We start from the raw sequence: 15218 nt of genomic DNA on the forward strand, positions 1-15218 counted from the left end.
TATATATATATATATATATATTTGGACCGTTAAGCTGGAATTAAATCAAAAACGGATGTTAAAATGATGTTTGAGTGTTCTCAAGCAAAGAAAAAAATGTATTTAGACTTTTTAGGACTTATTGCAAACAATGTCCATATTTACACCAAAACTTTAAAAACGGTACAAATTACATGTCACATGACAATGCATTTCTCTTTGGTTTTTGAGTCGCTTTTCTGTGCAGCGCCAGCGTTTCTGGAGACCTGTGGAATTTTGCAAACCCCTTTTAATTAATCTAAATATACTAGTCAACCAAATACTTCAAAAGCAGAAGCATAAAAAAACATATTACATGTGGGGCAGTTAAAACAAATGACACTCAGCTTTACCCAAATATGAGAGAACGACGCAACTTGACCCAAAGCAGTACGACACAACCAAGAATAGTTCCTGAACCCGGGGACTTTGGAGATGGTGACAATAATCTCATAACACACTTCCAACGTGAGACTACTACTGATGGGTAAAGTAATTTACCATTTTTAATCCCCAAGTGCAAATTGTCCTACTAACACTAAAAGAATAAAATCCAAATAGCAGGTAGCACCAACCTTTACCAAATATTAAAAGCTGAATGCAGTTTGGAACATAATCAAGTGAAAGAAACTACGATATGAGGTTGAAAAGCACAAACCTGAGGACCAGTGACAAGCCTCGAACGACCACCAATAGATGACTGTTGAGAATGTTGTTGTTGTTGTTGCTGCTGCTGCTGCTGCTGCTGCTGCTGATGTTGCTGCTGTTCAAACTCCTGCTGTTGAAGTGCTATTGCCAGTTGCAAATCAGAACTGCCAAGGTCATGCATAAATAAAGGATTAGTGTAAACAGAAAAGAAATAATACAGCCAGTTGGATTGTCATTTCATTCAATTAAAAACCATGAAGAAATTAAGATTGCAGTACCAATAATCAACACTAACAAGGGTCACCCAGCTTTAAGACCATGAACTGATTACAAGTCATCCACCTGAGTTGATCGGAAAAAGTTATATAGTTAGTTTGTTAACTAGTCCGGTATGGTCACAAGACATTTAGTTGTTGTCGGGACTTGTTACTCATCTAATTTTAAGTTTTTATTTGATACTCATCTCATTAAGGCCAACAAGAAATTTGATAATCTTGGAGTTTCAGCCACTTCCAGCTGATCTAAAGCAACTCTGCCAAAAAACTTATCAGTTTAAGATTAGTTTCACCAATTTTCAGGATTTTCATAATTTCAGGTGTGTCCAGTCCACTCATGACAGATTTCGGTGTGGTTCACTAGTTTCAACTGAAGCCAATATTAGATAATATATCATTTTAAATAATATATCACTTCATATCATGTATGCCACTGGCACAGTAATGGAATGTAAGATAAGCACTGATGAGCAATGTCTCGTATGAAATATGAAACAGAGGTATACAACACTAAACCATGCCTAAAGCACTTCAATCGTTTGTTAAAAGCATTTAAGTGGTTGATCCATGACTTTAACACAATGACAAACATTTTAAGACATTTGTGGAATGAAATCATGCAGGTGTTACATTTAGTGCTAATAATTCCAACATCAATATCAGCTCGATTTGCAAAATGTGGTTATGTTACATCCAGAAACCTAGAATTCAATATCTTCTTTAAGTAACAGGTCCTCGAAATTTCTAATATTACTTCCGAGCTCTCAGCGACTATAGGTTGCTTCAAATAATTTTCTAATTTATGTGAATAAACTTTAAGCCTTTGAGCATACTGTAGTTCATGTAAACATGAGAGACAAACAGGCTAGGTTGAAAGAGAATATAAAACTTATGCTATTGTTTTTAGGGTCAAGGTCCATTTTAACCTGTGTGGTTTTGGTCATGGACCACTTAAGCTCTTATGATTTACTCGTGTCTAAAATAACCCTTACATTTTAAAAAACATAACATATAAGTCCCTCCCGTCAAGTCTGAGTTAACATACGTTAAAGTCTGCTTACGTGGCATACTGACTCACAATAAACTATTAATATAATGATATGTTTAATTTAAGTTTTTAAAAAAATTAAGATCCATTTTAGCTCTTGTGATTTTGGCCATGAATCACTTAAGCCCTTATGATTTACTCGTATCTAAAATAACCCATATATTTTCAATAACATAACATATAAGCCATTCCCGTTAAGTTTGAGTTAACAAACGTTAAAATCTGCTTCCGTGGTATACTAACTCACAATAAATCATTAATATAATGACACATGTAATTTAAGTTTAAAAAAGGATTAAGGTCCATCTTATCGAGGAAGAGGACGAGCTCAAGATGGTGGTCGCTTCCACGATAGCGCCTCCTCCCGCCTTTGATGGTAGTCTTAATTTTTTTTAAGCTTAAATTACATATATCATTATATTAATGATTTTATTATGAGTCAACATGTTACGTAAGCAAACCCTAACGTTCGTTAACTCAGACTTAACAAGAGAGGCTTATATGGTATGCTTTTGAAAATATAAGGATTATTTTAAACACGAATAAATCATAAGGGTTTAAGTGATCCATGGTCAAAACCACAGGAGTTAAAATGGACTTTAACTCTTTTTTAAACTTAAATTACACGAATCATTATATTAATGATTTATTGTTAGTCAGCAAGCCATATAAGCAAACTAACTTTTATTAACTCAGACTTGACGGGAAGGGCTTATATGCTACGCTTTTTAAAATGTAGTTATTTTAGACACAAGTAAACCATAAGAACTTAAGTGATCCATGATTAAAAACATAGGAGCTTAAATGAACCTTAACCCTTGTTTTTAATATGAACTTGAGAAACATAACCATTGATGTGAAACCATATTAAAAGGAAAAGGTACATGAGTAAAGAATTCTAACATATAGAATTGTTGTCTTACTAATTATATTATTCCATAAAATCTTCAAATCATGGCTACAAGAAATTGATCAGATGTAATTGCTTTATTTTTAAAAATTGCTTTGCCAATATAACAAAACATAAAACTAAAGCTTTGCCCTAGTATCTTAGTAAGAAGTTCCCCCTACACTCGTTATCACTGAAAAATGTCATGAAATTCTTGTGAATCAACTACCATATATATTTATATATAATGGCTACTACCATCAACTCCATATATATTTAATGGTTTAAGTTTGTCAATAGTATAAAACTCAAAAGCCTAAAATAAGTTGTTTCTTTTTGACAGTAAAATCTGCTCATACAAGTCAACCAAATCCTACAAATCAGAATAAAAAAGAGATGTGTAAATGCGAGTATACGACCATCCATCACAAATGAATAACATCATCAGAATAAACCAAAAAAGATATTCACAGTTAAAATGCACAGTTATATGATATAAATATGCAATTTTGACATAGATACCCTTGAAGTTACCATGGTCTCAGTTAGTGTAGGAGTTCCATAGAGATTTCCAGTGAAACTTTGATATATTAGCCACACACCCTCAAAATCCCACCATCAAAATCTCATCATTCAAACACTATTCTCCAAATCCCATGATTTAAGTTCCCAAGTCCATTAGCAATTTGATATCTTAAACTAAACACTCTCTATATCCCACCATACAAATTCTGGGATTCATTATCCAATGGTATCATAGGCAATTCTGGGATTCTCAACTGCTTAAAATTTCCTATTAAGAAATTGCTACTTAGAATTTGGACACTTATTGGAACTTTTGATAAATATCAAAATTTCATACCAAATGGGACCTAAAAGTAGGATTTTTAATACCGTTCCGTATCGTCCGATACAGGCGGTACGTACCGGTCCGCTAGCTGACTAGCACGCAGACCGCCCACTATCGGGTGGTATTAGCCTAGCTGCAGCAAGGGGAGGCGAGGAAGAAGAGGGCATTTGAAGAAGAGAGAAGCATCAAGAAAGAGGGAGAAGCATTGAGAAAGAGTACCTCAAAGTCAACGATGCGCCGTCACCAACGTCTCGATGAACCTGAGCCCATCGAACCTCGGTGTGAACTTGTCTTCCACGCCCTTTCTCAATCCCGATTCGACGTCCCCCTCCCTCGACGATCCCGATCTAGGAGGTAACGACGAGGAGAGTCGTACCTCTTTGGAGGGGGAGCTGGCGGGGATCAAGGGAGGTAACAACGAGAGCAACGGAAGAGGCAGCCGCGAGGAAGATGGCGAAGACCCCGGCCTTCATCTCCAAATAGTCTCCTTCGTCCACTACTTCCACACGGAGAATCTTCCGATATCGTCTTTCTTCTCCCGACCTCTTAGACATCGAAGGTCGCACACGAGGCGACGAGGAAAAGAAGGACGAGGCGACGACGATAAGGCGACTGCTCAGTATGTCATATTTTCTTTATATCTTTATATATTGATTTTTCATTTTTATATCTTTTTATATATTAATTTTATATATTTAATATCGCTCGATACTAGAATTGATTTTTATATTTTTTTCTAGATGTACTACTTGGTATATCGTATCATACCATACCAAGCAAAGCTCAGTACACCGATACGATACGAAATTTTAATCCCTGCCTAAAAGTTTCACGCTTCCTAACAACTTTGAAAGAAGTACTTCTGAATAAGCAACCATGCACAAAACAGACTATAACATTCCCAAAAATAATAATAATAGATAATTAAATACAATAAATATGGAAAATTATAATTTCTACACTTGTGAGATAACCTTTATTCACTTAACCAACTTAGTGTTGAAATCACTACAGTGGATGTAACGAAGACTAGGTATGTTAGGTGTAGTCTTAGAGACCGAAAAGAAACACAAAATCCCTAGGGGGTATTCCAGATGCTATTTAAGCATGTCAGGGTGAATAAAAATAAATCTAGATGGAGTAAAAGCCCTCCTTAAGAGGCATTTCTTGCTTCCCCTTCAATCATTTGTTATTTTAATCTTTTAAAAAAGTTTGTGTGTTTCTTTTGCTTATATCTGCTAACAACCCATTTTGATGGTTGAAAACATGATAACTCTTCAAGTGTCAATAAGAGCAATTACAGTGACATCATGTCACAATTGTGAGGATATTTTGAAGGATTAGCAACTTTGGAGAGATGACATTTGAACATGAAGCAATGAAAGGAGCAAGAATTATTGTATACTACTTTCTTCATAAATGCTATTTGTTGTCATTGGTCTCAGCTTCTTGTTCAGACAGATTGATGGTAGGAAGACATTGTTCCTCCCTTGAGTCACTAAGGTCTCTTGTGATAAATCTATCCATTTGCAAGTAATGTAATAAGGTTGTGATCCAGGTTTAGTTGAGAACTATATGCTTTAGTTTCTAGGTTATCCTTGATTGCCATTTAAATTTATATCAATAAACTTCTATTTGTTAAAATTTGCAATCAGCAGGCTTCAACTCAATTCTTGTCTTCACATAAAGATCGAAGCATACACAGTAAATCACAAGACATAAAGTAGTTAGAGATTAGTTATTTTTAAATGATCTTGTAATGATCTTTCCTGAACTTCATGAGTTCAGTTTCCCATGATCTTACTATATATGATCACAATAAGTGATTGCTAAGCTGCAGAACATAGCATGCTCCACAGCTGGTGACAATAGTATCTACTCCAAAACCATTTCCAGTAGCTGGTGAAGGCAGTGTACCTTGAAATTGTGAACATTGTGGTTGATCATGAAGTGCTCAGGAGGGATGCACAATCAAGAAATTGCAGAAGAAGCTTATAGAATAAGCACTTATTGGGACTTATTCTGCAAGATGCAATTGCTCCAAATTCTAAATTTACTTACCTCCTCGATTGTAAGTATGAATAATTCTAAACAGATGGAACACTTGTTCTCCAGACCAAGTATTCTAATCGCAAGAGATACAAGAAATACCATGTGGTATGTACTAGTCTGATCAGAGACCAGGTTGTAAACCAGGTGATTCTGATCAGTATCTTCAGATAAAGCAAAGATAGGCAGCTGAACTGATCCTGAATTATATAACAGACTGATATCATGATGTAGCACTTACAAATAATGATCTAAACCTTCTTTAATTTAAACAAAACCTGTCAAAACTCTAATATAACAAGTTGTGATTCTTCATAGGAGAAACAGGTTGAGACAACACCGATAACATGTGGAGTGGAGATGAGGAAGAGAGTGAGATGCGGGAGGCTAGGGCCAGGTCTCTTCTCACTTGTTCAAAGACAGCACCAACGAGGAAAGCAAGGAATGGAGGAAAAAGCTAAGAGGAAGAAGACAATAATCAAAAGGCATGTTCCTTCCCCCTTTCTCTTTTCCTGTTTTACTGAATTTCATCATATTTTTATTTTAAATTTTATTTTACTTCCAAATCAGACGGTATGCTGGTACCATACTAATCTGACCAGTGGTTAAGATATTGCCATTAAAACCAACTCCTTGTTCCAGATGATAGGTGGCCAATGGAAAGGATGACCTCTGCTGGTTTAAATGATACAACTTAAAAAGCACATGTGAGCCAAGAAAGAATTGAGCATCTCATAGGTTGTAAAACTCTAACTAAAAAAGTATCTATCCATAAAGGTGTAGCATAGTTATCCCTACAAGATTTCTACAATAAAGAAAACTAAAGCATAAACATTATAACTACTTAAAACTTCATATCAATTTTTCTCTAGTGATGACCTCACTCCTCTGCTTATGTAGGCCATAAGCCATATAAAAGAATAAACCTAGAGTACTAATACAAATTTACTAATCCTAGTAATTAAACCAAACTTAAAATAAAGGAATCAAAGCTAGCTTCATGTTTCTAACAATTCAATAAATGTTGCCCCTTCAGACAACCAAGATCATGTCATATGACTAATACGGACTTCAATACCTATAGGAATAAAAAGAGTTCGAATTACAGTTATACCCAATATTAGCAAATGGTAGAAAATGATACCCTAATTAAATTAACTAATATTGATCTGTATTGGATCTTAGACTTCAATACTTTTCTACAAATACATAAAGCATCACCTAGTAAAATTTCAAAAGGAAACCAGTTCAATTTCCTCATGCAACTTATAATCAAACATATGCTACTACAGACATCTAACAGATGTATTTCCAAACAAAACTAAATTTAAAAGTACAAATACATACTTAAAAGCCGAACTCGAGGGACCTGTGCTCTCAAGTGCTGCTAGATAATCCTGCAAATTGAGAAAACAATTAATCAGATATATATATTCAAAGATTTTGATCTACTGACAGTGCTAATACATACAGCTGTACTCGTCATAGCACTTTGTTCATTCCACGAGTCACGGACTTGATTGTCAGCCTTAAATTCCATAAAATTACCAGTCATGAAAACTGTGTCCCCATTGACCTTAAGGATACAAACAGAAGAAATCAACAAAAAACCATTGTAAAGACCATAATGAATTCAGGCAAAATACTTCAATTCAAAATTTGTTAAGCTAAGGTAATATTAATGAGCAAAGCACACTACATCAAAGAAGAAAAAGGAAGCTGTAAGCACCAAGGATTGAAATTTTGTACCGTATTGGAGTTTTGAGATTCGTTCGGTATGGTACAGTACTGTATACTGAGTAGTACATTTCGATATCCCGCTCGGTATATATATAAGTAGAAAAAAAAAAAAGGCTGATTGCCTCATCGCCCTTTTGGTCCGTGGGGAGAAGAAACTAAGGTTTCTTCTCCCCACGTGGGTAGAAAACCGACGCCTCGTTATATATATATATATATATATATATATATATATAAAAGTAAAAAAAATCATTTTCTGCAATGTCACCTCAATGACGTCGCCTCTTTTCTGCCCACGACGTTGCCTCTCTTCTTCCCACAATGTCGAGGATTCTTCTCCCTACACGAATGAGGTGAAGTCGCCGACAAACGAGGAGGGAGAACGGCGCCGATCTCCAGATTCTCCTCTTCTTCCTTCTCTTTCTTCCCTCAGTTAATACCACCCTTCTCCCTCTTCTTTTTCTCCCTCGGTCACCACCCGATTTAGGACGATAACAGGACGGAAACAACCCCAATCAACGGTACCGCCCGATAGCGGTCGGTCCGTATACCAGTCTATTGGTGGACCGGTACGTACCGCCCGATACGGGTGGTATTATTCAAAATTAAAATCATTGGTAAGCACGCATCAACCAAACATCAAATAGAGCATACCTCATTCAGCTTTTCCCAAACCAAATCTGGCTGGTTCATATAACCTTGATCAGTAGCCAATAGATACAGATCACCATTGAACTACACAACAAGTACAAAATTTGTAAGAGATCCCTCAGTATGGATTAAATAAATAAGAATTTCACAATCTTATCCTGTTACAAGTAAAATGTACATAATCAATACAAATCAAAGAAATTAAAGAGCAGACATACATGATCCACTTTATCATTTTACCTTGAACATAGTGCTGAAATGATTATTTCGGAAGAAAACACAGAGTTCTCTCTCCTTAAGGCCTTCTTGCAAACAGAACAGCCTGCAAAAACAGTCTTTGAACAATATAAACTCCAATCACATTTTCATTGCATAAGAAAATAACATGCACATTAGAAAGCGATGACACTTCACCCGTAAATTGTCAATTGGCTTGCATTATGTTCCAGAAAATTCTTTATAAGTTGCCCTAGAAACAAATACAACAGATAATTTTCAAGGATTTTTTGTCAGCATTAAAGGAGTCATAAGAACCCCCAATACTAAACAAGAAGCTTTCAATAAGGCCCAGAAATTGTCTTACAATGCTTGTGAGCAACCTCATCACTTGTATTTGCAAGGTGCCTATTCTCTTCTGTTTGTTCAGCCTGTTCAGCAAGAACCATCTCACCTTCATAGACTGGTTCCCGATCTGCATAGATAGTTAGTCCAGATTCAAGGATACATTCTTCTCCTTCATATATCGGCTCACCCCCAGGACATGAAGTGACAACCTCAGAAACATTTGAAAGCTCTTCAATTCCATTTGAGGATTGCAAATTGTATGGTGAAGCTTTGTTTAAAATATCAGTGGAATTTTCATGAATTTGAGAGTTGCAATCTCCAGAGCAAGCTTTTGAGATAGACTCATCATTTGCTGAAACAATCATCAGGTCCTTGTAACTGCAATACCTGTCTGAACCACCATTATCAGGAGACTGGAAATTTGTGGCCTGGTTGGGCATTACCATATCAATTTCCTCTGATTTATTAGATATATCATAAATTACAGATCCTTCATGGCCTGTCTGACACGTATCGTTCCCAGCAACAACATTGGAAAGCACAGAACCATCTTCTGCAAACACAACACCCTTGCAATCAGCAGATGCATTGCATTCTTGCAATGCAAAGGAATCTGAGTGGTTGCTTTTGTTACAATCATCTCTGGCTTGTTCCCCAAAAGTATCAGCACAATTTCCAGCACAAGATCTCTTATCATTTGCATCTAAACCAAGAGATGAATCACTCAAACCACCAACAGATGATACAGAAGCACTAACAGGATTTGAAACTTCATCCCTTGAGAGATTTAAGACCCTCATCAGCTCCTCTTCTTCTTGGATATCACCTTTCCCTTTTCTTTGATCGTCAAGGACTGGAACCTGATGATCATCAAATGATCTACCTCTTGAAAGGTTTGGTGAGGGAACTCCTAAGGTAGCAGTTGTAGCTGCAGCAAAATCAACACAATCTTCTTCTTCTTCACCCCTACTATCTCCTTCAGATCTTTTTGTTTCAAAAGCAACAAGCTCAGCAACTAGAGTATTGTACGACTTTGACCCAATTGCAGCTGCAGTATCAGTGTCCTGAGATACAGCATAGATAAGTTAAATGCCTTTGCTAGCGATTCATCTATACTAACAAAGGCTAAACTAGTCAGCATAACAACTGTACGCTCAACTTAGAGCCCAAATATTGACAACTAAATACCAAAAATAAGGGTCGATTTATTTGAACAAAAGAGGTATAGAATTAATAGGGCAAGTGCTCGAATATAGGGTGAAAGTTTTTAAATTAAAAAAATTCAAGTGCAAAGAAAAAAGGGATGAATATGAAAAATATAAAAATTATAAACTCAACGAAACAAAAAACGATCAAAGTTGAATAGCACCATAGATTCAATATAAAAGAACAGGCACAAGAAACAATGTAGTGAATATCAATGCTGAAGCATTGCAAGCTTAAGTGTAAGTAAGAGGAATAATGGCTTATATTAAGAGGACATGTAACAACCACAGAAATCTTGGAGAACAAAGACCCTTCTTGACATATTCTAAGCATTGTTACAGATATTAAATTGAACTTTTTGTAGAATACACAATCTCTCCTATCTTTAGAAGGTAACACTGTTGCTAGGCTTGCTAATTTTGCCATCCAATCATTGGAACAGGATCTTGAATTGTCTATCGCTCCTATCTGCAGTTTTTGTTATGCTCCAACAAGAGGGGCTTAGGATGTATGCATGTAGTTAAGTAAAATATTTACCTTTTATTGGAAAAAAAGGTTAATGTGGATTCTATTTTGACCACTGTCCAATATATGTTTTACTTCTCATGCTCAACCACAAACAGTTTGGAATCCTCTACAACTTTTGATTTGACATAAGAACTTGTGAGCAGCTTATATTTTTATTAAAGTGGTGTCTCTAAAAAATCTCTATAACCAGTTTAACAACATTAAAAATATATAGAAATATCAGATTCCTATGTTTAGTATACCTCCAATCTTTTGTCTTAATTGATCACATCAAATATCCATCATTGTGCTATCATTATTGATTTGGTTCGTATTTCTAGCCATCACATCCAATTTGTATCTACATCCACCCCATCCAGAATTCTATATATGCCACATGTCATATTTGATTAGGATTTCATTTTGAACAAATAGTGTCAACATCTAGTGTATATCAAATACACAAACCAGTATATTCATATCTGCTCATTAGAAGTGACTAAAAATTTGTGTTTTTTTGACTACTTGTTCCATATTGTATCTGTTTTCATCCTTGATGATAAAGATGCAAGTAACAAGAAGTATGAAAAGAAGTGATTCTTTAAATAAAAGGTACCCATTGATAGATAATGGCCCATATTAGGCATGATGCATCCCACAAATAAAGTGAGTAACCAAACCATAAATAATAGAAAAGAACATGATTAATACACAATCTACGCTATGTACACTGGAAGAGGCCTGATAAACAAAAGAAGAAGAATAATAAAGAGAACAATCACATTTGGTATGCAGGAACAAAAAGAAGCACTTGAGAAGTAAGGTCCAAGATCTTTCGATCTCCCAAAAGTTGATATTACTTAGGTATTTTTAACAAAAATGTAAATCAACTTATCTTCGAATGTAAGAGATCAGAAACAGGGAAGTAAATTCAAAGGATTAGTCAAGAATTTAGAACAGGCAAAGAACTGTATATAGACCAAAACTATGAGAACCACAACAATTAGAATGTAGCAGCATAGGAATAGAGATTGTCCTTGTATGTTTCTCCCCTCCAAAAAAATAAGAAAGTTTTACCAAGTTCTCTTATATTTTTTATATAGATTTTTTCGGTTCAAGAGTAGCATAGACATCATGCTTGTTCTTCATGTAAACAAACAGCCACATAACTTGGTTATTCCATGTATGCCATGTGCTTGGTCACACAAGGAATATCCCTAATGTAACTTTCTTAATGCACATCAGACATGCTATAAACAAATATTAAGAAGTTGAACTTGAGAAAATCATTTTCTACAAACATGAATTAATGCCTGATACTGGTCTTAATTTTACCAAAAATGAACTTTTGATAAAGAACAGGAGGCACTGTATCTACTTAATCAGATAACTCTCCAGCATGTACACAAAATCAAAGCAAAAGCAAGTCAAGTACATCTCTCATGAGCTGTAGAACTTTGAACTGCAATACAATTCATTTTAAAGCTTGCAATTCAAGGTCTTAATTTAAAAAAATAAAAAAAAGGGAATAGAACCAAGATCTCTGGATATATCAATCAAAGATAATGTCTACTAGCATGCGCATCCAGAAAATGTACAAAAAAATGTACACCAGTTCACTGATAAATAGCACTTAGATCTACACATTCATAAAACATTTTTCAAAATAAAATTTCAAAATTACTTATGTTAACTGCTTAGTAAACTAACGGCTCCTTCAAGGATACCCAGAGAATCAATGAGCCAGAAAGACTTATTTTTTCTTCGCCTGGTATTGTCAAATCTATGAAGCAGAAATCCAAACATACAAAAATGGAGACTGTAAAGTCAACAACACAAAAGAAAATGCAATAAAAAGCAAAGTATGAGAAATGAGAAGTGAATCAAGAATATTTGGCAGTATGCTTACAGAAAAATCTGGAATAGTAAACAAAGATAACCTTCAACCATCACCAGTAATATGCCTCTTGCATTTATCATCAGTTTTCAACAGGAAGATGGAATGAAATTACATTTATGGCGCATGAAAAGCTCACCAGAAGTTAAATGTTCAAGATTCTAATGCAAAGGCATGCACTCCACTTCCACACATCATGGTAGCAAACCAAAATAACAAATGCAAAGGCATGCACTCAGCATAGCCCAAGCACAAACAAAAATGATGCACATGACACTGTTTCTGAACTCAGAATCCGATACAGTAGTATCTTTAATATAGTTATCCTTTCTTCCCAAAGACCATCTGGTGATTTCGTAATTAAAATTAAACCTGATGATGTGCTCTTCTATATTTCAAGCAATTTAATTTGATTTACGTTGAAATGAGCTTACAAAAAGATCAAAACTTGTTAACATCGACTTTAAGCAGATCAAATCAAAATTTTCCATTTACCGAACACTCCACTAGGTAGTTTTTATTTTTACAATTTTAATTGAATAAGAAATAAGCAAACTTATAGTCTGATATTAGGATTCAATATAACAAGAAGGTACGATGATGATGGGTATTCCTCCACATCCTGAATCAACAACAATGATGGGGTTTCCTGTTACGATGTATCTGTTGCACCAAGAAAGCACCTCTCAGACGTTTGTGTTACTCAACACCATATCCATCGGGCAAAATCGATAATATGAAGCATTTGATACACGTACTTTTCTGTGTCAAACATACATGAACTACCAAAAATTTGACCAACCTGTACTTAATGGATATTGAATCTAAAGAAAAAAAAAGTATTAACATGTTTACTTGAAAAAGAGACTTGCACTGCAAAGCATGAAAAAAGAGAATATATGATAATAGATTCAGTATGATATCAAATAACAAGAATAACTGAAATGAGACAAGAATAAGAAAATGTTATGCACAGTAATTCAGAATATCTAAGGAAAGATGGTCCTGCATGAGTAATTAATCAAAACAAAAAAAATCATATCTACTTCAAAATTTGTCAATCATCAACTTATAGGGATTTGAAATGGTTTATTCATAATGTGAGAACATGATATTGTTACACTATCATGACATGAGTCAGAATAACATAGCACTAAATTGCGAATAAGCTATTCTATGGATGACATTCAAAATGCAGATGAACACAACAGATAATGAAAAAAGCCATCAGGTGAGGATATTAAACATTTTAAGCATAGCATTTTTTCTAGCATATATTTTTCTGAAAACGAATGTCATCAAACCATTATGTCAAGCAGAAAGGAACCATAGTTTTTTAGGTGTATAGCAAAAAGAAATAGGTAAGCAAATAACTCACAGCAAACAACAAAATACCAACATGGACCAGAGTGGCATGGAAGGTTACCTGGGGATCAACAATCCAGCCATGATACAGACCAATATCTAGGAGATCAAATATGGCGCATTCCCGGGTAAACTCAAAATCATTAATCCTACATAATCAAACGCAACTAGTAACATGTGATTTCATAAATTTGACATCATAATTTTTCATAAAAAAATAATACAGATAAAAACACAAGGGTTACAATTTCATATGGTCAGTAAGAACCAAAACTGAGGGCAACATGGGAACGCACTTCCTAAAATGCAGATTTACATCGATCCCGGTCGCAAGACGAGGCAATAGGTCAATTGCATCAGAAATGTTCTGCCGCTGATTGGTGACATAGCCATCATCCTTGTCCTGAATGCAAGAATCAAAAGAATAGTTACACCAAGACTTGACTACAAACCAAGATTCTTGTAGCTGAAAATGGAAGATACAAACCTGCACGTTGCTGTTGGAATCGATCAATCTTTCAGCGACAAGAGAGAGCAACTTCTGCAGCGAGACCTCCGACGCCTCCAAGCTCAAACTGAGATTATTCCTCAGCAGCAAAACATTACCTACAAACAGCAAGAAAACATACCCGGATCAAACATCCCAAGAACCATCAAATTAGGTCAATCAGACAAGAAACTTCCAAGAAAGTCAAAGCAACGCCGCATTCGATCGCTTGCGGAGGAACCGGAGGGGGAGGGGAAAGGGCTTACAGATTGCGAGGAGAGGACAGGGGCCGTTGTCGTTCTGGAGCACGATTGGAGTGGCGCGGCCGAGAAACTGGACGACCTTGGTCTTGTAAAGGATCTCCTCCGCCCCCTTCCGCTGCTCCTCCGCCTCCATCACCACCGCCTCGATTTCCTCCTCGTATCACCGGCCGAATCCCTAGCCCTTCCTCTCCACCAACTAAACCGTACAGCGGAGAGGGATCGAAACAACAAGAAGTAACAACAGCTCGGAGGAATTAAAAATGGAAACCCGAACCCCCCCCTCTCTCTCTCTCTCTCTCTCTCTTTCTCCCACTTCTTTTTCCTCTATCTCGGAGCTGCAGGGAGAGGTAATTAATTATAGAAGGGGAATTTTGCAGCTCGCATCTGGCCGACGCGATTGTGGCCGTCGGATGCCGGAAGTTCGTGACGCGTTGCGACCGACGGCTGTCATCCAACCGTCGAATCATTGACGAAAGCGAAGGGTGGTGTGGGCGTGGCATGCAACATCGGAGGATATTAAAAATCCTTGCTACCCAATTCCAATCGGACGGCTCATAGGAGAAACACAAGCAGGAAAGCGTACATGGTACGCTCAAGATGCGACTTTGACAATGGCAATTAGAGGCATGCTTGCAGAAGATCCTTGCTTCTCTTCGCTGTTAAGCATACGTTGCGAGTTTGTGCCCTTTTTTTTTGCAGCTTCCAGAATTGTTAGTCGTCGACCGGAGAAGAGGCTCTATTTATTGTCGCATTACGGTGGTGGC

At 36.2% G+C, this 15218-nt stretch overlaps 1 protein-coding gene across 1 annotated transcript; it reads right to left on the reverse strand.

The window, feature by feature from the left end:
* Positions 1-89: 89 nt before the first annotated feature.
* Positions 90-14778, reverse strand: LOC135649467 (uncharacterized). Its single transcript, XM_065167843.1, has 12 exons — positions 14458-14778; positions 14192-14310; positions 14001-14107; positions 13766-13853; positions 8749-9793; positions 8580-8634; positions 8406-8487; positions 8169-8249; positions 7249-7353; positions 7125-7174; positions 677-830; positions 90-245 (listed from the first exon to the last, which is right to left on the reverse strand). The coding sequence occupies exons 1-12, from the start codon at positions 14585-14587 to the stop codon at positions 177-179; spliced, it is 2085 nt and encodes a 694-aa protein (XP_065023915.1). The 5' UTR covers positions 14588-14778; the 3' UTR covers positions 90-176.
* Between the last annotated feature and the right edge of the window lie 440 nt (positions 14779-15218).

Source organism: Musa acuminata, chromosome BXJ3-9, assembly GCF_036884655.1.
Source record: "Musa acuminata AAA Group cultivar baxijiao chromosome BXJ3-9, Cavendish_Baxijiao_AAA, whole genome shotgun sequence".
Taxonomy (NCBI): domain Eukaryota; kingdom Viridiplantae; phylum Streptophyta; class Magnoliopsida; order Zingiberales; family Musaceae; genus Musa; species Musa acuminata.

Bases quoted from the DNA above. Each gene is read 5' to 3' on its own strand.
- LOC135649467 (XM_065167843.1), bottom strand. From the start codon at position 14,587: ATGGAGGCGGAGGAGCAGCGGAAGGGGGCGGAGGAGATCCTTTACAAG. The intron at 7,175-7,248 runs GTATGTATTAGC...CTCAATTTGCAG, and splicing joins GTGCTATGACGAGTACAGCT to GATTATCTAGCAGCACTTGA. The intron at 831-7,124 runs GTATGTATTTGT...TGACCTTGGCAG, and splicing joins CCCTCGAGTTCGGCTTTTAA to TTCTGATTTGCAACTGGCAA.